Source organism: Halichoeres trimaculatus, unplaced genomic scaffold (assembly GCF_033239565.1).
Source record: "Halichoeres trimaculatus isolate MK-OKI-2021-1 unplaced genomic scaffold, fHalTri1.1 fHalTri1_scaffold_19, whole genome shotgun sequence".
Lineage (NCBI taxonomy): Eukaryota > Metazoa > Chordata > Actinopteri > Labriformes > Labridae > Halichoeres > Halichoeres trimaculatus.
Genome location: NW_027437197.1, coordinates 15,570,799 through 15,592,245, shown reverse-complemented (window position 1 = coordinate 15,592,245; position 21,447 = coordinate 15,570,799). Strand labels below are relative to the sequence as shown.

Sequence of the window (21,447 nt, the reverse complement as noted above, 5' to 3'; positions counted from 1 at the left end):
TTAGACTTGTCAGATGAATGGCTTGGATTAGACACGTTTTACTAAAAACAAGACATGGACAGTTTTTTAAGGTTATCAAAGATTGCTGTATGACATCAGCTGCGCTCTGAGCATCACTTTGACAAAGTTGGTAAAAAAGTAGAAACCACAGCAAACTTCTGCTGCTTTCCTTCTTTGTTCACAGGTTGGAATCACTCAAAGCCCCTTTACCACCTTTGTTCAAATCTTGGGTGTCATATCTCTTCTCAAACTGGAAAAAACTTAAAGGCAAAAATGCAAATATCACTTTATTTGGTCTTTTAGTTAAATTTGTGGGTCTTTGGTTTTCTTCCCAGTCCACAAAATGTGATATTTAATGACAAAACCTGCACTTAGTAGTGCTTGTGAATGTAAAATCCTGACCTGAAACAAGCCGTTTGGAATTTCCGGGGTTTGCTGATGTCAGCGAGTCCCTTTTTTGACCAATCAGGAGCAAGTCTGACCTGATTGGTCCACCGGAGCAGATACCCCCGAACCCCCTCCTGGCCCCCTCCTCTCCCCGCATCTGGGGAGAAATCTCTCCAGCAGCGAGTGTGGCTGTTTTTAGCTGTAAACAACCACATGATTCCATGCACAAGCTTCCCATCTCGGAAGAAGACAAGACAAAGTGGCTAGAGTTCATCTATCAAGGAAATGTGCCAGCTACACTCAGTAAAACTGTGCCTGTGTGTGCTTGTCACTTCATGGCCAACTGCTTTTCCAACTTTGGACAGTACAACAGAGGGCTGGCAAATAGACTGGTCCTGAATCCAGGCGCATTACCAACCATCCACCAACAAATCTCGGACCCTGGAAATGTGAGTATTTTAAAATGCTGTGTGCTGTGGAGCAAATGTAAGAGCTTTTCCTCAGTGTCCCCCCTGTCTCTGTGTTAGCTTCAGGATGCTAACTTTAGCTGCAGTTAGCCTGTTGTTTTGGCCTGTAATGTTACAGTAAATGAGCTTCGCTGTTTTCTAAACATTGTGCACTCGGAGCTCGTGGCACCGCTCTTAGTGACGCAGAAGAGCGGGACGGTATCAGCGGTGACTCATTTACATATGAAGGCCACGCCCACTAAATCAGACTGATCTGAACAGAGGGGCTATGAGAGCCTGGAAACAATGCTGCTGTGCTTGATTTGTTGGCTTTTTTGACCAAAACATGTTACCACCATTTCATAAAGACATCTATGATCCATATTACACCGAAGAAAAGGAGCAGAATATGGGACCTTTAAATTCTCACTGAGAGGTTCTGAGTAATTCTGCTCAACCTGGAGGCAATTGATTGATTATTTTGATAAGTTTCCTGAGATGTTTTTCTCCAGGGGGGCCACATAATGTGCCTGCTCTTCTGCTGCTGCCATTTGGCCATGTGGAGATTCAATGCGCCAGCGAATGAGAAATGTAGAGATAGATTTAGGGTTGCTGCTGGTGTGCTGGTGCCCTGATCTACTTATTTTTTTCTTTTTGTTGCTGAGCTTCCAGAGTCTTTACTATGCTTAACATTATTCTTATTATTTTTTTTCCCTGTTTATTTATTCATTTATTTATTTTTCTCTTTCTCTCTCATTTAAGAATTTTTATGACATTTATTTCTATTTGCGATGTTTCACTTTAAAGAAGACGACTGGGTTGAGGTTATGACAGATGAGGGTTAGGGGAATATTGTATTAATTTCTGACTATTTTTGTGAAGATTTTTTTTAATTTTTTTGAAAGTACAAAATGTTGAAACGCAGAATCACTGACACATTCTGAATCTGATCCTGCAGTGATATGGGTTTGTTGCTGCTGCTGTAAACAATTTAAAAAGTATCTATAATGTCACCTGTCTGTTTTAGATGCAGTGTCTTCTCCCTTCATAAAGTGTGTGCCACTGGAGAAATTAAATAATAAGACTTTATTTAGTTTACTTTAGTTTTTCTTTATACCAGGCTGTGAATGTGTTGCATCTTTTTTGGCTTGGTGTGTATGTGGTTTCTGGTACATCTGGAGCGACTATTTAGTGGAGACTTGTGGAACTGCGATACTTCAACATTGCCTATGTTGTCTTTATGTATTCATAAGCAACATATTTGATATATTTGAAAAAACAAAACAAAACAAAAAAACAAAACTTAGCATTGGTCGAATAAAAGTTTTGCACAAGCTTACTACTTACTACAAGGTTACTTTCTTTCAGGTTACAGACTATTTGGAGGTCCCAAACAGGCCTTAACATTGAAATTAGCATGTTATCATATTAGCAATCAAAATAAAAGTAAGATTGGAGCCAAAAATAAAACACTCAAACCATCTTATTTCATTGTGTTTCCAAGCTGATAAGAAAGTACAGATGTAGAGACATTGGTGTTTACCTATGATCCACAATACATGATTTGTATAAAATCTGTTAATGTTGTAAAAGAAATTCAGTGATTTCATTGTAGGAAACATAAAAGTTTAACTTCAGTCTCTTTCTGGTACAGGAAGTAGACGGGAGAGCTGATGCTGTGAGACCCGATGCTGTGAGACCCGTGACACCCAACTCTGATGCACAGTCATGTAACCACTAAGTGGACGTGCTGTCTCTGATATTTTACACCGAGTGCAACTGGAGCTGAAGGTTCACAAGTCGGGCTCGGTGACGCAACCGCCGTCTGCCTTTAGTCCCTCATCGTACCACAGAGACACAACTTTTGACACTCTGTGTCATGAGATGGTCACATGATGCAACAAGGCGCTGTGACTTTCTCTCTCTGATCACTCTCCAGGTCCATCATCTCAGTGAGGCATGTTGTATGAAGTCCCTGCAGAGAGAGATAAACACTGAAGGGAGAGATGAGGCGAGGAGGGTTCAGTAGAATATGAGTTTCTTTTATGACACGTGAAATGGAGAATATATACAAATACGTTTCAATTTCCCCATCCTGTCTTCGGCCTACTTCTAAATTATGGTTTCCCTGAACTTGGTGTTTGAGGCCTGCCCCTCCAACAAAGTTAGGAGATCACCATGTGATGACATCATCATATCAGGAAATCTCACAAAGATCAGAGGATCTTGTGTTTTTTTTTTATTTTGATTTGTTTACAAACAGATTCAGGGATCTATAGGAATACTTAGAGGTTTGAAATTGTTGTAACTCCAGGGATATAGTGATAGCATCTTGTGATGTTAGTCACAGTCTTGCTTAACGCCAGCATCTCCAGTGCCAGAGGTCTCTCAAAGGTCATAACATACATTTATGGTAGATACATACTAAGGTGGATCCAGGCCAAGTCCTGACCTCAGGTCTTCAAACAAGAAGCCAATGTAGAAGAGCTTAACACTGCAGTTCCAAATGAACACATTAGAAACGGAAAACTTAACGTGATTACAGCCTGGTATGAAAACTGATTTTGTTTCAAATAACTTGTTTCTATAGAGGGAGATAGCATGTTTTTACTCTTATTAACTCTGAATAAGTGTGTAAATCTCCTAAAGGCTTGAAAGGTGAGGGTCCATGCAGTGAACAAAGAGAAGTTTGAGTCTGTCGGTGTGTTTGCAACAGGATCAGAGTCGGGTTCAGTCACAGCTGCTTAGTGAACTCAGTATGAGGCTGTGATGGAATGTAATGCCTGTAATGGAATGCTCACACAGACGCCAAAGCCTGCTGTACAATATTAACAGAGCCTGAAGTGCGTCATAGCTCTCACAGCTGACACTGTGTGTGTGTGTGTGTGTGTGTGTGTGTGTGTGTGTGTGTGTGTGTGTGTGTGTGTGTGTGTGTGTGTGTGTGTGTGTGTGTAACCAGCTCTCCTTTAATCTCGCTCGACCGGAGTGCCACACCAGTGTTTTGTGTTGATGTATGAGCCTCCAAATTAAAGCCCTGGGTGGTGTCACCTCGGCGAGAGAACAATAGCGTAGTTTCACGTTACCTCAAACTCGCTGTGAGAGTCTAAGGCTGTGCAGGACATGCGAGACAGTGGTAATTAGTGATTTCATGTTCTGGTCGTTAAGGTTTCATTTGTGACGCTGAAGTTTCTGGTTAATTTAAAACTTGTTGGTATGTTAAAGATAATGAAACCATTTATGGTTAATAGCAGGGTATGGTCATTTAGAGGTCACTGGCTTGAAAATTTCAAATGATGGTGTTAAAGACAGTTTGTGCAATTATAACACATGAGTAATTTATTTCCATTGGATACTGCAACAAAACATTTTTGGACAACAGGATATCAATGCTGGTTGGTTCCTGATCTCACTTCATTTGTTGCTTGCTTGGGGCACTTCTGGACACATTATAGCTGCATTTGAACATCAGGAGCTATCTCCCAGAACTACATGCACGTCAAATGTTGGAAATAAAGCCTAGCTCACACTACAGGATTTTAAAAATCGTATAAGGTTCTTAAATCTGGTTGTATCACTCACATAAAGAGAATCTTGACAGTTTAACTTCTCTTCAATCTTAAGCACACATACACTAACAAGAATTGAAAATCATGACCAGCGCACACTACAGGATTTCATCAAGATTATTGGACCAGAGCGACATCAGATCCTACGTCAGTCTCATCTCCCACAAACATATAGGGACACAAAACCTCAGAAATGGGGAGCTTTTTGGGGGGCGGGACATTCAGGAGAACCTGGTCCAATGCTTTCTTTCCATCTCCGCTGTCCATCTCACCCATACGGCTCCGACGAGTCTGTGAGACGATCGTGGGGCTAAATATTCAGCTGTCAACCGCTAACACTAGAAGATAATGTTGGCCGAACGTCGGGGGCCGATATTAGTCCCTGACCAGATTTCTTCTCCGATTATCGGGAGGACCGAATCTGGGTTAAATCGGGCCGAGAATCCTGTAGTGTGAGCCAGGCTTAAGGTAGAAATTTAGTTGAAAGGGGTCTGAAAAGTTGCTAAGTTACCAACACTGCTTCTATGGTGTCAATTTTGCTGAACGGTCTTTGGTGTCGTCCATTTGCCCTCTACTGGTCTGGTAGTGTTTTGCATTACCTCTTTTTTTCTCAATACTTCCTTGTTCTGTTTTGCGTTACCTAACCGGGTCTTTGGCTCTGTGGTCTAAACTTAGACAAACAATAAGCCACAGGAACTTTATTTTGGACCATATGGTCAAAGTGCAGTATGTGTTAAATTTATTATTGATTATTAGATTATGACAAAGAGGAATAATGAGGGGAAGTTGGAGGAGATAGGAAGTGCAGTCAATGAAAGGCCACTTTACAGCAAAATAAGTAATGAGAAGAATCACCCCCTCTACTGTGTGTTGAATAAGAAATGAGGTACTTAGACCAAACACGTTTTTGAACCAGGCAGTAAACATGTTTATGTTTTGAGTGGACACTGAATGTACTGCAGTTTTTAGCACTTCTGCATCAGCTTCTTGTATAAGGCTCAGAGGATGTCACTCGATTGAAACAGTACTACAGTTAAACGCTCATTTCAAAGAATAAGTTGCTCTTGATTGGTCGTGTTCAGGTGGTGTGACTCTGGAATGAGAATAATTTGCTAATTAAGTTGGATGATCTAAATCCTGGCTACACCCAAGGTCATCTAACTTGAATCATCAACCTCTCTGCAGACTAAATGTCATCTCATTTTGGCTCAAGTGATGTTCCAAATATTTCAAAATGATTAAATAATACTGGCAATACTTGATGACTAATGGCTTCTTTCAGCTCTGTGCTGCTGTCACAGCTCCAGTTCAGGGTGTGTAACTCTAAAGGTCAAACTGAACCTGTGCAACCTCTCCAACACGACGCTCATGCTTCACCAGAATCAAACCTGCTCATGTGTTCACATGTTACTCATGTAATCGCCTGAGTACACGTGTCATAGAGAAAGCTGCTGTCGAACACCTGATATGACTGTTTGGAAAATAATCTAATGCAAGAGTCAACGGTTGGAAATTAGCTCTAAAATGACGTGATGGACAAAATGTTTGCAATTTTTTCCATGCCTTTGTTTGGCACTTCCCCCTGTGGTCCCAAGACAGATTCTGTGTTTTTATGAATGCCTCTGTTTGCCACCTTATTGTGCATTTAGTCTGTCAACTGTTTGACGAATAGTTGACAGACTAGCGTCGAGAACAACCCCCAATAGTTCCAGTCTTTGCTGTAACTTGATTTAGAGCTTTGATTAGTCACAGTTTAACCCTTTTCTACAAGTTCAGTTTATCCAGCGATGTCAGTTTCTGTATTTTGATTGAATATATAAGCATTTAAAGCTGCTTAAAAGTTATCAACCATGCGTCAGAGTGCTGAAACATCAGACTTTATATAAGCGGTCTTAGTTTAGTTTGCTTTTCTGTTTTTTCTCCAGATGAAATTTGTGTTTCTTCCTGTCTTTGCTATGCTCAGTAACTTCTCTGCCTTTCATGCAAACAAACATAATGAAAGAAAGAAAAAAAGTTTTCTGAAGCCACTGCGACACCCAGATGAATCAATAAACTGTCTAATGCAACAACAAACTCTGTCGTGCACAGCCCTGCCGCACACTTCCTAAAGTTGTTTATTTACTTTGCTGCGAACCCCCATGAGCTACTCAAATCCTCTGGTATTCATACTCATCCTGCCAGGGACCTCAATTATTGGCAGTGACGCATGTGGACAGTTTCTCACTCACGTACACACAGTTAGTGCGGCGTTAATCTCACAGAGAGTGGAGACATTCAAAAGTCCCTGCAGCCAGCTTCTGATATTTATGAGTTTGTGTTCATGCACCGAGACCAACATTCAGGCCAGTGTTCTTTTTACACCAACTGCACCATCTCGTAGTTTCTTGCATAACTGTTCTTGTGACTGACACAGTCTAATTGACCTTATGAGTCTAAATTTCCTCTTTGTCATCAAACATAAATTTCCTCTCTCATTCTCCACTGTTACTCTGCTGTACCCAGCCCATCTGCCGCCTGTCTGTTCTGCTTTTGTGGACACACAGAAAGCTTTTCTGTTTAAGGCGCTTTCATTTTTAAAAATGGAGTTACTTATTCAAAACACTCTGAATGTTTTATGGCAAGCTTTCCTTAGTTTTTCCCTTCTTGTGTGCTTGTTTGTGTGTGTCTGAGAGATAGGAACAGTCCAGGCAAATGCTCTTCATGCTTGGGTGCCCAGTGCTGAAGTCCAAACCCCCCAATTTTAAGTCTTTCACCTCTCTCTTAGATGAAGATGGCTACATATCAAAAGTTGTACCAGAAGAACATGTGTCCCTTTGTTCTTTTTTCTACTTACGCACAGAAACAAAGGCAACTACAAAAGTTTGTGTCCTACTTAAGGTGTTTCCAGTGCATCCAGAGCTTTATATAACTCTTTGTGTGCCACAATATTACATTGTTGTCTAATAAGAGGATACATTCATTAAGTCCATTAAGCTATTGCTGTATTACATGACATGCCCTCAATGGCATTGGAGCTGTGGTTTGTTTTTGGGCATCCTTTTCTCTCCTGCTGCTGTGAATAGTGTTTAAAACTACCATTTAGAAAAAATAAATCCCCTCAAAACAGATACTTTGCCTTTTGGAGAGGATACCAGAACTTGTCTTATTTTTCTTTAAACTCCTATTTTGTCCCTTTTGGTGCACCGTTGGTATAGCCCAAATACACCAGATGTGTCTCTGTCCTCCATCACCGCTCTGGATCAGACAGGTTTCTACTCATGTCAATGTGTCAAATCTCACTGAGTCAGCTTTGTTTGGCTGCGTCTATGCTCTGGTAAGTCACAACAGAGAAGCAACAGCACAATTTTTGCTGGATACCGGAGCTGTGACACGCCAGACATAGGGAAGATTGAGGAAGAAAGTTGTGCATGTAATATGCCTAAAAACATCCAGCGACCTTCAAAATAAAACAAACAAAACCAAATCGTATTTAGCTTGACTACAACAACAAACCAACATAATGAGCGGAGCCAGACCGGGAACCAACAGCTTTGAGGATTTACAGCCAAAAATGAACAAGGAGGGGATCATCAATGGAGTGGGAGCATGGGAAACTCCTCCCTGCCGGACTGAACACGCAACCAGTGTGAGCTGGGGGACGAGAGAGCACGCAGTTAGCAGGCAATAGAGCAGAGCCGATCCAGAGACGCATCTGGTGAGTTCACGGCATTAAGCTGCCACATTGTCACCATGCTTCCATAATGATACCACTGTGCTTTTCAGTTACACATATCACTTTAAAAAACTACAAAACAAAGTTAAAGGGGCTGTGAGGAATTTGAAAGTGATCTTAAAAAGTCTCCCTTCTAGATATATGCCTGACCATAATCCACACTTTAAAATGAGATTATTAGCACCAATATTGCTGGTTACAGGTTATTTTAAATTGCTACTTCTAAGCTTCCAGTGTAGATCGGGCAGGATCGGATTGATTTACAGCACGTCTAGGTCTCTATGACAACACCACGCTGGCTGACGAAGTTTAGTAGTGAGAGGAGAGATCTGTCTCTGCTAAAAACGATTTCTGTGATTAATTTTGTGGTGATGGTGGACACAGGAGCCTAACTGTCAGACAGAAAAAGCACAGAAGAGCACAAGAAAGCTAAACAGGAGAGTGATACACCCCGAGCTAAAGGCCAATTAGCCTTTAGCTTGTGCTGTATTAATCTAAAACACAGGGGCTAAGCTATTTGTGCTAATGTTTGTTCCAACCCACAGTCAGCAGTTATTCTGCAGTGGTCTGTTCAAACTTGAGAGTCTATCAATAAAATGAAGAGTGAGGTTACGTTAGCTCTGATTGGTAGATGACTGGCAGGACATAGCTAACCAGGATTTACTGACGTTACACATTACAGACATGTTTTAGAGCACCGGGCTGCCAGCTGTGCTTAATATAAACGGCTACTAAACTACTTACAAACTGACAGTGTTAACTTGTTGTCAAGTTGGCCTACAGATACATCGGAGCACCTAGCATATAGCCGGCTTGATGTCACATTTCAAACTGTAGCTCTACGCAACTGTACTGATTAATACCTTACCTCGGCCTGTTGTATCCAGTAAAAAGTTGTCTTTAAACAAAGAAAATTTGTTTCAATCTGATCTCCATCTAATTCCAAAACAAACACGCCTCACTAAAAGTGATTTATGGTAGTGTGCGGAGACTCCAGGCCACAAGGTGGCGAGGGAGTGGAATTACAACAGATCCTCCACATAGCATCTTTAAAATGCAGAAACGTGTCATAAGCTGAGCCAGGCATACAGGTGCAGATAACCGTATCACAAAAGTCACCAGATCAATAAAATTGTTTACATAATTGTTTACAAACAACGCTATTTATGTATTACAATACAACTTGTGCAGAGTTTATAAACCCTTATTTGGACTTAAAAAATATTTTTGTAAGATATGTGTCTCAGCATCATAAACCATTTCTTTGTTTCTCCTGTTTTGTTTGTATGTAGATGATACGTGATGGGTGAGGCTCTATCTGTGTACAGTCCTCTGTAGGTGCACATGGCCCCCAAAACCATCCCAAACCTTTAGCTCAGTGTACACGCACAGAAACACAGCAAACTTTGTTAAGTTATAAACAGAGTCACCTCTATATATCTGACACTGAGGTGAACATCCAGTACCTGACAGTCACTGACATGTCCGAGGATAAAGGAAGGCAACAGGAGGGATCATATTTATAACATGATTACATAAGAGAACAATATTTACTCTCATCACATCATGTTTTAGTGTATTTTTTTTATTTAACTACATCCCCTCAGGTGGCAGAACATGATGTTTTTCCTACACCTGAATTCCCAGAAGATTAAACGTTTCAGGTGTTGTACCACAAGGCTCCAATCCAGGCCCACTGTAATTCAGTTTTAATTAGTTATCACTGTTACACTGTTACACAAAATCAATGTTTAGTGACCTTATTTTTTATCTTTCAGCCACAGTCGCCTTTTTAACTTAACTTTTTCAAACCAAGGGAGGATGGTACAGAGTTTTGCTGGATGTTTAAAATACAGAGTTTTGTAATTTGTTCTTTTCAGTAACAAAGAAGTAATCCAATATCAAATCACTGTAACCTACAAAAAGTTCTCTTGAGCAGTATTAGTGCCTTTAAGAAAACAGACCATGCCTTGCACTAATTTGAGCTTTTTGTCTTGATATTTGAAGTGAACAGCTGTTCTGACCCTTACTGTAAAAAGGGTAAGGGTCAGACATAAGATGAAACTTTGAATGAAATCTCATAAAAAATGTTTTTACTTTTCTGTTTAATGTGGGCTGCCCTACCATCTGGACCTCTACAGCAGCATGCTCTCTTACACATACACACATCAATCAATCAGACCGTGGCCCGCTGCTGTTGAGAGCATGTTACAAAAGGCTTGTTAGTTAATCCAAGGTCATGTCTGCAGCAGGCGGCAGCTGATGATGGATTTGTTTGCGGAGCCAGGGACGTCAAAAGCACGATGAGCCTTTCAAAGCTGAGGCCTCATGAGCAAACTGCCTGTGGATCATATGCCAAATGTCAGGCCATATGTTACGTGTGAGTGTGTGTGTGTCAGTGAAAAGGCCCCCTGCAGCGTAAATCTGTACATGTCATGAGCAGTGGATCAACAGGTTTGTAGGTTTGGAACAAGCAGTACCAAACGAACATTCACCTCAGCTCGATTTCAGATCCTCTTCCTCTCAGCTGACAGACGGTAACCAGCAGCCAGAGGAGAGCAGCTGTGTTCATTTGGCTTGATGGGTTGTTCGGCTGCTCTTTCTGCTGCTGCGTCACTTGATTCCCACGTAGCCTTTGCCTGTCAGCCGTCAAACACCTGTCTGTCCTCAGTTTTGTGAATAACCGGTCAGCAGCAGGAAGGTCAGGGCGGTGCAGTGCATCATCACTCTGCATCACAGGGAGCCGGTGCATCATCGGTGTCTCGTCATCAGGATGGAGACGTAATTAGAAATGAGTTGTTCAGCAAAATGAAATCCACCAAGGCCGGCACTCTCTGCTGCTGAAACATCCAGGTCAAGCTCGCCTGAATATAATAATTAATCTCTATAACTGAACCAGCCACTACATAAAACATTTTCTAATTTTAAAGGAATACGAATTATTGTTATTAAATTATCTAAACTTTATCCTGATCATGACTTAAAACTGCTAATTTTAAACTTACTTCTTCAAATAATACCAACTTTTCTCGCAGCATTATCACTTTTATTCTTGAAGTATGTTTTTTTTTTCTAATTGTTACCCTAATCCTACATCGTACAAACTGACTTGAAAATAAATACATTTATGTCACATTTTAAAGCAAATTATTCCAAAAATTTAAATGTACTAATATGTAATTGTGCTTGACTTTAAAATCAACTTAGTCTGAAACAAAATAATTCAAAATTTTTCTGTAAAATATTCTTCTGACTGGAAAAACTCAGATATATCAGACTAGTGCCTGACCCAAAATTGTTTTGGTGTATTTCAGTCCATTTGAAGAGTTGTTTTAGAGTTTTTCATGTAAAGTGGAGTTTTCTGTCGTGAATATGTCAGAAAATGATTCTAATAATGATTTAAGAAGAAACAAACCAACAGAGAGTTTAGGAAGTGAACTTTATTCAAATAAATAGCCACATAAATAAACAATCTTTCTTCATCTAACACACGTTCTCTTATTTTCCTTCTCTTTGTCGTCTTCATACACTCATACACACACTCTCACCCACACACATACATGATCACACAGTCAAGTAACAAACAAAAAGAAAAAGAAATACTTCTTATTATCCAAAGTTTATCAAAAAGGGTCACCTTACAGATTTGCATCGAGAGTCAAAGTGTTTCATTAGTATTGTGATGTTTTCTTCATCATGAGGAACAAAAAAAAATCTGAACAGGAAATGTGAATAAAGTGCAATTCTTGCTTCTGTTTCAGAAACATCAAAGGTCGGATTCAGCGAAGAGAGAAGGAATCAGGGAGGATATCAAAAAGAGGGCGTCTGACTGAATGACGACCGAGTCATTCATCTTTCTTCAGTGTCGCTATCAGAGACGGAAAGCTCTGCTCACAGGTTTGTTCAGATAAAGGCACGAGTGTTGGTAGTAAGTGCAGCTAACCAAAAGTGTTCAATAGAAATATCAACCCTGCATGTTTCCAAATTAAAACTGGGTTTGGAAAAACATTGATGTGTGAGAATATGAGAGAGCTATGCTTACAGTAAAACACATCTGCAGCTTTTAATAAAATCAGCGACTCAAAATCAGCTTGTTGCAGGTGCTTTTTATCTATTTCTAGCCACTTAACCGGAGACAAATCAACATCCAGCACAACATGGTATTGCTATGTCCTGTTTTTTTGTTTGTTTTTGTTTTTTTTTGTTTGTTTTGTTAAAGTTTTCTAGAAAAGTATAAAAAAAGAACACCACCATGGCCTTGACAGTAAAAGCTAAAACAACGTGTAGCTTCGGGATTTGGTGGCAGCAGGAGTCGACTCTCAGCGAAGAGCGACCGAGATGTCGTGAAAATGCTAGCGAACCACTGTGCTACATCTTGAGAGTGAAAAGTCAGTAGTGTTTCTGTGAGAGATCACACATCTCTTGTGCTGTCCTCTCTTTGGTAAAACCCAAATTTTTCCTTTCAGTTCAACAAGCATGCCAAAAGATGCAGCGTCTCTTGTTTTCTACAGTATCATGGTTTCATGTAGTTTAACTTGTACCTATTCTAGTCAGCCAGCTCGCACGGCAAACAAATAAAACCTCAGGCTTATAAACGTATACAGTTTGATCATCATAAAGAGACTTTCATTTTGTATTTCAATGTGAAATATTGCACTGTTCCCACTGTCTTTGTTCTTCCTCTATGAAAGTTGTCTCCCTCTGATATTCTGGATTTTACAGCTTTCAGTTTCCAATTTCTCGCCCGAGGAGGTAGTAAAAGCATCAGAAAAAGGGTCTTCTCATAAGCAGGGAATATGGACACACGTATCCACACATGTAAAGTGCTACCAAGCTGAGTGAAGTACCTGTTGTGCTTTGCCTGATACACTAGTTTCCTTCAGTTTTGGCTGATGAGGACAATTTGTAGCAGTCTTTTTGCGGCATGAGGTAAAAGCAGCGTTTGCGTAGCTAAACTATTCCTGGACAGAAACAAAAAATCACAGTTTTGATACAAATCAAAGCAACTTGTAAGCTTAGGGCACTATACTGAATGTTCATTGCACTGCTACAGAGAAATGTCTCTTTAAAGGCGAACAAAGTCTGAAAAACAGATAGAAAAAGAAGAGAATTTTGGTCTTGTGTCCAGTCAAGTGAAAAAAAAACGAGAACAGGAAATGACACAAAAAAAAAAAACGAGGAGGAGGGAGCCTTCCTGTAATAAAAAATATCCAAACACTGACTTAGACAGCATAAAAACATGTGACGTAGTTGTGTCAGCTTACTTCAGCTCTCATTTCATTCAAGTGAGTCCAACAGGGAGCTGGATGAGAGTCTTTCTGTCCGTTATTGCTTCTCCGGCTGTCTCATACAGCTTCAATACCGTGCACAGAGTTTGGTTATTGCTTCGTCTTTAGCTTATGTGATATCAAAGCGTGTGGACACATTCTCACGTGAATAAGGTCTGCTTTTTGTTCTTTCTTCCCCTCCCAGTCAACAATCGCTGGTCTCAATGGATGATATTTTATTTCACCATCACGCAGCTGCTGAGCTGCTGCAGACACAGCTCCTGCATGTCGGGGTCTGCGCTCCACACAGCTGGTTTGGGCAACATGGGGAAGGGGCTTTGTGTCGCAGACTGGGGCTGCTGTTGGATCCCGGTGGTGGGGTGAGGGTGGGTTTGCTGGCTGATGTGCAGACGAGCCTCCAGGAGGTACGCAGCTGAGGCCACGGGGGACATTGAAGAGGAGAAGCAGGAGGAGGAGGAGGAGGATGTGGAGCAGCAGGAAGAAGTAGAGGAGGTCTCCAGGGTTTGTGGCCAGGGGCCTTGCTGTAGACCCACTGCAGTTTGCTGAGAAGGCAGGGTGGAGGGAGCGGGGGCCTCGAACATGGAGGAGGCAGCGAATGCAGTAGTAGTTGGAGGAGAAGTAGACTGATTCTGAGCCAGAAAGAGGAGAGGATTCTGGGTAGGTGCAGGAGCAGCTTGGACTTGAGGCTGAGGTTGGTGCTGGATCTGAAGCATTCTGAAAGAAAAAGACGGATTACTCCTTTAGTATAATTTCTTCTCTTCAAATCTCTTCTCTTAGTTTGAAATCTTTTGATCTCCATTCCTCGGATCTCATCTTACCTTTGCTGGTGCAGCACCTCCACCAGCATGCTGCGATGCTCTGACAGAGCTGGACCAATGGATCCTCGGCTGCCGCGGTTGCAGGAGGGTGGAGGAGCGGCTTGCCTTGTCAGACCCTTAATCTTATTTAATCCCAGTAGCCCTTTGGTGCGCGTGTTTTTCCTCAGCTGCTGCCTGAAAGCTTTGAGGCCTGTGGGAAGGCATGGGAAAGTGTTACACAAGCTCCCTTTGATCCTTTAATTTGACACATTAGACGTGAAAAATGAAAATCAGGGCAGATAGATGACATTGAGTCTGCTCTGGTTTAAGGTCAGGCTCTCGTACCCTGTGTGAGGGAGGTGTCAGAGGCTCTGCGACCCTCCTGGAAGCTGGCAGCGGGCAGGCTGCCCTGTGCTTGAGGCAGGAGGTGGGAGGAGAGAGCCAGGGGAGTTCCAGCCGGCAGCAGAGCTCCACCTTCAGCCCCAGAGGCCAGGAGTGTTGACATATCACCCAGAGCAGCCTGTAAGATGGGAGCTGGACTGGATGAGGACTTGAGACAGCTGTCAGAAGAGGCACCATCTGAGGGGCTGACCACGATACCTACAGTGACAGAGCGGGATGGAATTAGAGTCTGACAGTTGATTAAATGTGCTGTTTAACATATGAGGGGCGTGCTTACATGGAGGGTTGCACTGGTGGAAACGGGCTGACACCTCAGCCAGAGTGTGTCTGCGGGAGGTGGTGGTAGGAGGCAGCAGGGGACCCAGACTTTGTGTTGCCTCCTCCTCCTCCAGGTCTCTGGGTCGCACCTCCTCACTGATGCTGGTCTCTAGCAGGCTGTTTGGGGAAATGGAGCGATTCCAGAGGAGTCTGTTCAGGCTGGCCTCCACTGGGAACACCACGCGCTGAAACAGAAGCAGGATAAACATTAGCTGTCTGAGTCTCAGAAACAGAAAGCTTAGCGCTTGTGTTTATCAGAACGTATGTTTACCTGGAACAAGCCGCCCTGGTCCTGCTCCTTCTCTGAGTACACAGGAGGACAGCTTTTGGCAGCAGGAGAGAACGCTGTGGCTGTAAAGCCGTCAGTCGACTCCATAATCACCTAGGAGCACAGAACATTTAAGACTCCACGTACGAGCTGCAGGTCAGATCAGGTTGGGAGATCAGGTGTGACTTAAGCTCATTAAACCCCATGTTGAGGACTCACCTCTGGGCCCGTGGAGTCAGAGGTGCTCCTGGGTCTCTGGCTCCAGGTTCCACACTGGCGGCTCAGCTGCTGGGCACGGTGCTCCCTCACTCTCTCCAGCAGCAGGTAGTAGATCGCGGAGAAGTGATTGTAGCTGCTGCTTTGCAGAGACTGCAGGAGGAGAGAGTGGATTAGTGGTTTGTTTACAGTCTGCAGATCTTAAATCTTTGTGTTTGGGCTTTCTGCAGCTGATAATAACTAAAAGTGTTGTTTACTTTCACAATCTCAAGATCTGCTGTCTCACCTCGATTGTCCTCTGCCGATCGATACCCAGCGTGTTCATGATGCCCAGCACAGGCTCGCTGTAGTCGCCCAGGTTTGAGTTGTACTCGGTGAGTGAGTGGCTGAGGGTCTGGTGGGCAGCTGTCGGGTCGGCCAGCATCCAGCGGTGCTGCTTGATCTGTGCCACGCTGATCCTCCGAGCTGGGTCCACCACCAGCATCTTACGGATCAGGTTTTCACAGTCTGGAGGAAGAAAGCCAGGATGAGTTTTTGTTTCTTTTGATTTATTAATACCTGTTTAATGGGAATAGTTTTAATTGTGTTGCTGTCTTACCTTGGGACATGAAAAAGGGGATTCTGAATCGTCCCTCTGTGACTCTCTGTCTGAGAGCAGGAAGGCTGGGTCCATCAAACGGAAGAGAGCCGCAAACGAGAACATAAAGCACGACACCAAGACTCTGAAAGGAGAAACAGAAAGGAGGAATTGAGCACGAGAGGAACTTGAATACCTCGCCAAATGGTTCATGCTGATATGTTTTCCTTTCATCACCTTACCCAAATGTCCAGCTGAGGCCCCTCGTACTCTTTTCCTTCAAACACTTCAGGGGCGGCGTAAGGCGGGCTGCCGCACCACGTAGACAGAGGCTCCCCTGCATTGTAGAAATTCCCGAAACCAAAGTCTGCACAACAAAAACAGAGACAGATGAGTAGATGTGATGTTTGTAATCTTCACTTAACATTCAATTATTCTTTATGATTGTAAAATCATTTTAATGCAACAGAGTTTGAGGGCGTTGATGATTGAATTATTGTCTTTTCATTAGCACAAAGAGCACAGTGAAGCATTTTAATACAATGCTTTAAGCTGCAAATAATGATTTTAAGGTCAGCGGGAGGCTATGAAAAGTTGAATTTTACTAAAAACAAGCAAACACTTGATCTCCTGTCATGTGTTATTAAACAGAAGGTACATAGCAGTAAACATTGCATGGCAGTCTCACCGGCTAATTTGATATTCATGTTGGCATCCAGCAGCAGGTTCTCTGTTTTTAGGTCACGGTGAACGATGTGGTGTCGATGGCAGTAGTCCACGGCTGTGAGGATCTGCCAAAATTTCTTCCGCGCCTCGTCTTCACTCAAACGACCATTTGAAGTCAGGTGGTCTGAAGGGAGATGGAATATTTAGTCACATTTAAAGAGAAATGTGATGATTCATCAGTCATAAGTTTGAAGTTTTTAGTACATAACTTACCAAACATCTCTCCGTTCTTTGCATACTCTGTGACGATGTACAGCATATCTTTGGTCTCCATGACCTGAGAGGACAAAGAGAGTAAAAGAGTTTAACCAGAGCGGCTTTCCTCAAGCATCTCTGTGCATTTGACATTTTCCGCACACAAAAGTCTCCCTCATTGTATATTTTTCCACACTCTGTCTTTCCATTAGATACCCTCTTACATAAGGAGCTGTCCGTGACTTGCATTATGTCATTTTATAAAACCCAATTACACACTTCACAATCTGACATATACTAGCTGGAAATACGTCCCCAAAGGCAAACACTCATTGGCAATAAAGACTTGATTTGTATTTCAAGCTGTCCTATCTCATTTCGTAAAAACAGAGCCTAATTCACATGAGCCGTTCACATGGGTCCCCGCCTTGTGTATCCAAACCACCAGAAGTGCAATCACTCTACGCCCAGCACACTTTGCTGGCCGGAAAGACGCAATTCCCAGTCTTTTCCTGGAGCTCACAGAAGCCTCCATTTCCCAGGAGAGCCCTTGGGGACAGGTCAGTTGAGCCGAAAGGTTGCACAACAAAGCAGATTTCATCTCATGACAAAGCCCCATGTAGGAGAAGTTTGAGTCAAATATCACTGAATGGTTGAAGGTTTTTAAATTCTTTTTCTCCTCTCTAGATGCTCAAAGCGTGGGGTGATCTGATACGCAGATGCCTCCGAGCCATGAGGAGCTTATCAGTGCGTTTGGGCAGCTCTCTGGGGCGCTGTCACCTTGAGGAACAACTGACGTCACGTCTCTGGAGAACAGGCACAGCACGTCAAGGACCCTCAAACTGCCCCTGACAAAGATTAGACTCTTCATACACGTATGTCCCTCCTGTTATTCATCCTAAATCGACTTAAAAACACTAAAGTTGTTTTATTCTCACTGTTTTAAGATATCAGGTGCCTTTACTCTCTAAATGCGGAACTCTCAGATTCTTTAGGATCCAGACTAGTATTCCAAAAACCCCTCTGGAGGTTTTAAAGAGATCTGGTCTTCTCAGCAGAGCAGATAAGGGGATGTTATGCTGGCTGCCCCACCGCTGGGAGGGTGAGCTTTAAGAGGGATAAGAGGGGAAAGAGTGACTGATGGAAGGTCAAAGAGAGTGCCGTGATCCTGGACTACAGAGGCAGAAACACTAAAAGCAGCTGCTGATTCGAAAAGCAGAAGGTTGTATCCTTTGAATCACAAGATGGTCTTATGCTTACTACCCTCCCTTTGTACGGAGAAAAGGATTGCACAAAATTATTGAGTAACAACCACCTGACTGCTTTCATCTCAAACACACTCAGAGTTATCACATGAAGCCTGCATGACATCATCTTTAACCTTTCAACGTCTGATACAACGAAGACTTATACATTTTAAGATCTCTAGAAGCCTGCGGTAGCAAAAAACTCCCAAGAAACATTACATTTACACCCAACTTGAATAATACTCCAACATCTAGAAAACAGACCTACAATCCAAAAAGAGTCAGGATCTTTTATTCATCTAAGTATGCTGAATAAAAAAATCAACTCTATTTAAAGCTGCCATTTGATTGTGTCATTGTCACTAAGCTCCACGGTGTCTGATGGGAAACCCTGCTGGGGTTTCCAGGACATCATGTCTTGTTCTGATTTTTCCACTCACTCTGTGATTTTACAGTAAACACACTTAAACTGCTTAAAACATCAAGTCTCAGAGGTATTAAAACTGCACAGGCTCAAACAAAAGGGCAGAAAAAGGCCACAGTTAAAAAAAAAAAAAGAAAGAAAAGAGCACGACGATGTGTTTGTTTGCGTGGGTGTGTGTTTGTGTGTTTGTTGCCAGACGCGTGCCACAGCGCTACAAAGGCCAGCTGAGAAGAAGAAAGCCGATTCTTTCTGCTAAGTCTTCAATTTGATTAGGAGTAAAGCGGTGGAGTGGCTTTCACGTGACGCACAGACACATTGCACTTGGCTTCAACAGACGCTAATCAGGCTTAGACCTGTAGACGTCTTTCACCTGAGCTGTCCTCTGCTTCACGCACAATCACTTTTACCAATTCAGCTCCAAAACATCAGAAATGCATCAAAATGCAGGAATATTTTCACCCTCCTTCATTTGCACTTGCAGACACACACACACACAAAGGAGGATGTCGACAGGGATTCCTCTGATGCTGCTGGGCTGTATGTATGATTCAATTCGTTCCAGCAGCTCACCGCAGGCTGACACACACCCCTTAAATGCCAAGTGTCCCTTCCACAGCCACATGAGGCATAATGCCCTGCTCTGCAACAGTAATGGTAAAAATGTGACCCCTGCTAATCCTACTCCATGCACAGGCTCAGGTTTCCCTGCACACACAGAAGCTACTGCTTCTCCAGCTTCACACACAAACACCACTCTGCACACGCAAAGCAAGCAGCAACATTGCAGTGAGATGACAGATAACACACACCTGGTACAGCTTGATGATGTGAGGGTGGTTTAGCAGCTTCATAATCTGCACCTCTCTGTATATTTTCTCCAGGTTAGAGGGGTTTAGTCTGGTCTTATCGATGATCTTAATCGCCACCTGGAACACACAGACCGATTGCACGTTAAAATGATGTTTGACAAGCACTAAGATGTCTTAAAAGGAAGGAGGAGAACTGCTAACCTGTGTTTTCGTGACTTTGTGTTTTGCTAGTTTCACCACAGCAAAGTTGCCCTTCCCCAGGGTGCGGATGATCTCGTAGAAGCCGACCTGCAGAGGCCGACCCTGGGCAGGGCTGGACTGAGGTGCCCGGCTGTTCTCTGTCATGATCACCATGGTGCACCAACAGTCTGGAGTTACAGCACTGGGATAGTTAAGGCAGGTACCTGCAGGGCAAATAAATGCATCATATCTTACACACCAAAACAGACACACACGACACAAAGGCTGCAGAAAGTGTTGTGCATTTTATCTATAAGTCAGTATTCTAGAGGAGAGAATCAGTATATCATTCAGTTTTGTTGTCACTAAGTGCACACCTGAGCATACACAGAGGAAAGTAAAGATGTTGTTACGGAAGGTTGAAAAAAAAAAAAAAGTTATTAAGGCATTAGTAAGCAATGAGTGCCATGTAACTCCAAAATCTAATGACTTTAAATATCTAAAATAAATTGAACAAAATAAAGATGTATACTTTTAACCTCACTTCATTTATCTGGCACCACAAGTTAACTTGGTGATTTTAATTTAAAAAATATAATTCAATGGTTTGTTATATCTATTAAAACTATCAAAGTGAAAAAATGGCAACAAAATGAAGAAATTCAACATCAACAATAATGGTTTTAAAACAGAATTCATTCTCTTTATTCAACTGGTAATAACCTTTAATTTAACTGTATTATCTGTAATAATATGTTTGTAGGCTATGATTCACCTGTAAGACTATAATTTAACACTTTTATTAAGGTATTCAAATGAATCCTACTGCCACCTTCTCATGTGCAGCAGTGCGTAAAGTTTTTTGGGCAACAGTTCAGAGGAAAATGTGTAACGTGTTAATACGGCGATGACGTGAAGCCCGGGTACTTTCTGGTTATTCTAAAATGAGTGAACTGAAAGAAGAAGAGGTGCGAAAAGCTCAGAAAACTGAATTGGTGAATTGGTGGTGGATGAGAGATAAGGAGGTTAAATGTGAGAATAAAGAGGAGAAGTGTCTCGTCTTACCTCAAAGAACGGACATAAACCCTCTTCTCTCACAGTTCAGAAAGCTTTCACTCGTAGAGTAAATCATTCCACAACCAAAGCGAAGAAAATAACAAATAGTGTAGAAAAATCACGCGCAGAGAAACTTTTCCTCCCGTCTTAATTTCAACAGGACCGGTCTGTGGGCCCGGGACTGGGCTGCGGTCGGTGTGAGTCTCTGCGCTGCGCCGGAATGCAGAACAGGGTTTCGGCACTCACAGGGGGAACTCCTCCTCCTTTCCTCCCTCCCTCAACCACCATAACAAATTGATACCCACCTTATTAACGTCACACTCGCGTCAGAGCTCCGAGCTGGGTGCAAGGCAAGGCCGGGCCCGCGCGCAAGGCACGGGTTGCCGGGCAACCGCGCGGCTCAGGCGCACGGTGACGTGAGTGCTGATGGAGGGGTTGCTTAGAGATGGGGACGGTGACGTCAGTCGTGGCGATGTGTCACCACGTGATGTTTCCCTTAGTCGGGCTGGTGCTCGCGGGCTGCCCTGTTCCTGCTCTGTCGGCCGGCTGCGCGCGCGCTGCTTCACCAGAAACAGAAACAGGAAGCAACTTTTGACTTGTTTTTGTTTCCTTTAAAAGTTTTTCCCTGCGCGACTTTTTTTTAAATCTTCAGATATTTCACCTTTTTTACAGCTGCCGTTGTGTTAGATTATCTTAACAGACTACTTTAATATCTGTCCAGCTAACTTTACTTTCTTTTCTGCTTTCTAAATTCTGCACAAAACCACTGGGTGTATGAAATATCTACGTGTTTGTATTTTAAAATGCGGTTAAGTTTGCATTAAGAAATGTGT

General features: G+C 42.6%; 1 protein-coding gene across 1 annotated transcript; it reads right to left on the bottom strand.

The window, feature by feature from the left end:
* Nucleotides 1–11,572: 11,572 nt before the first annotated feature.
* Nucleotides 11,573–20,864, bottom strand: sik1 (salt-inducible kinase 1). The gene is made up of 14 exons (XM_074695382.1): nucleotides 20,624–20,864; nucleotides 19,580–19,782; nucleotides 19,379–19,495; nucleotides 16,917–16,980; nucleotides 16,666–16,827; nucleotides 16,220–16,344; nucleotides 15,999–16,122; nucleotides 15,687–15,907; nucleotides 15,404–15,553; nucleotides 15,188–15,298; nucleotides 14,876–15,101; nucleotides 14,542–14,796; nucleotides 14,218–14,407; nucleotides 11,573–14,113 (listed from the first exon to the last, which is right to left on the bottom strand). The coding sequence occupies exons 2-14, from the start codon at nucleotides 19,730–19,732 to the stop codon at nucleotides 13,615–13,617; spliced, it is 2,397 nt and encodes a 798-aa protein (XP_074551483.1). The 5' UTR covers nucleotides 19,733–19,782; nucleotides 20,624–20,864; the 3' UTR covers nucleotides 11,573–13,614.
* Between the last annotated feature and the right edge of the window lie 583 nt (nucleotides 20,865–21,447).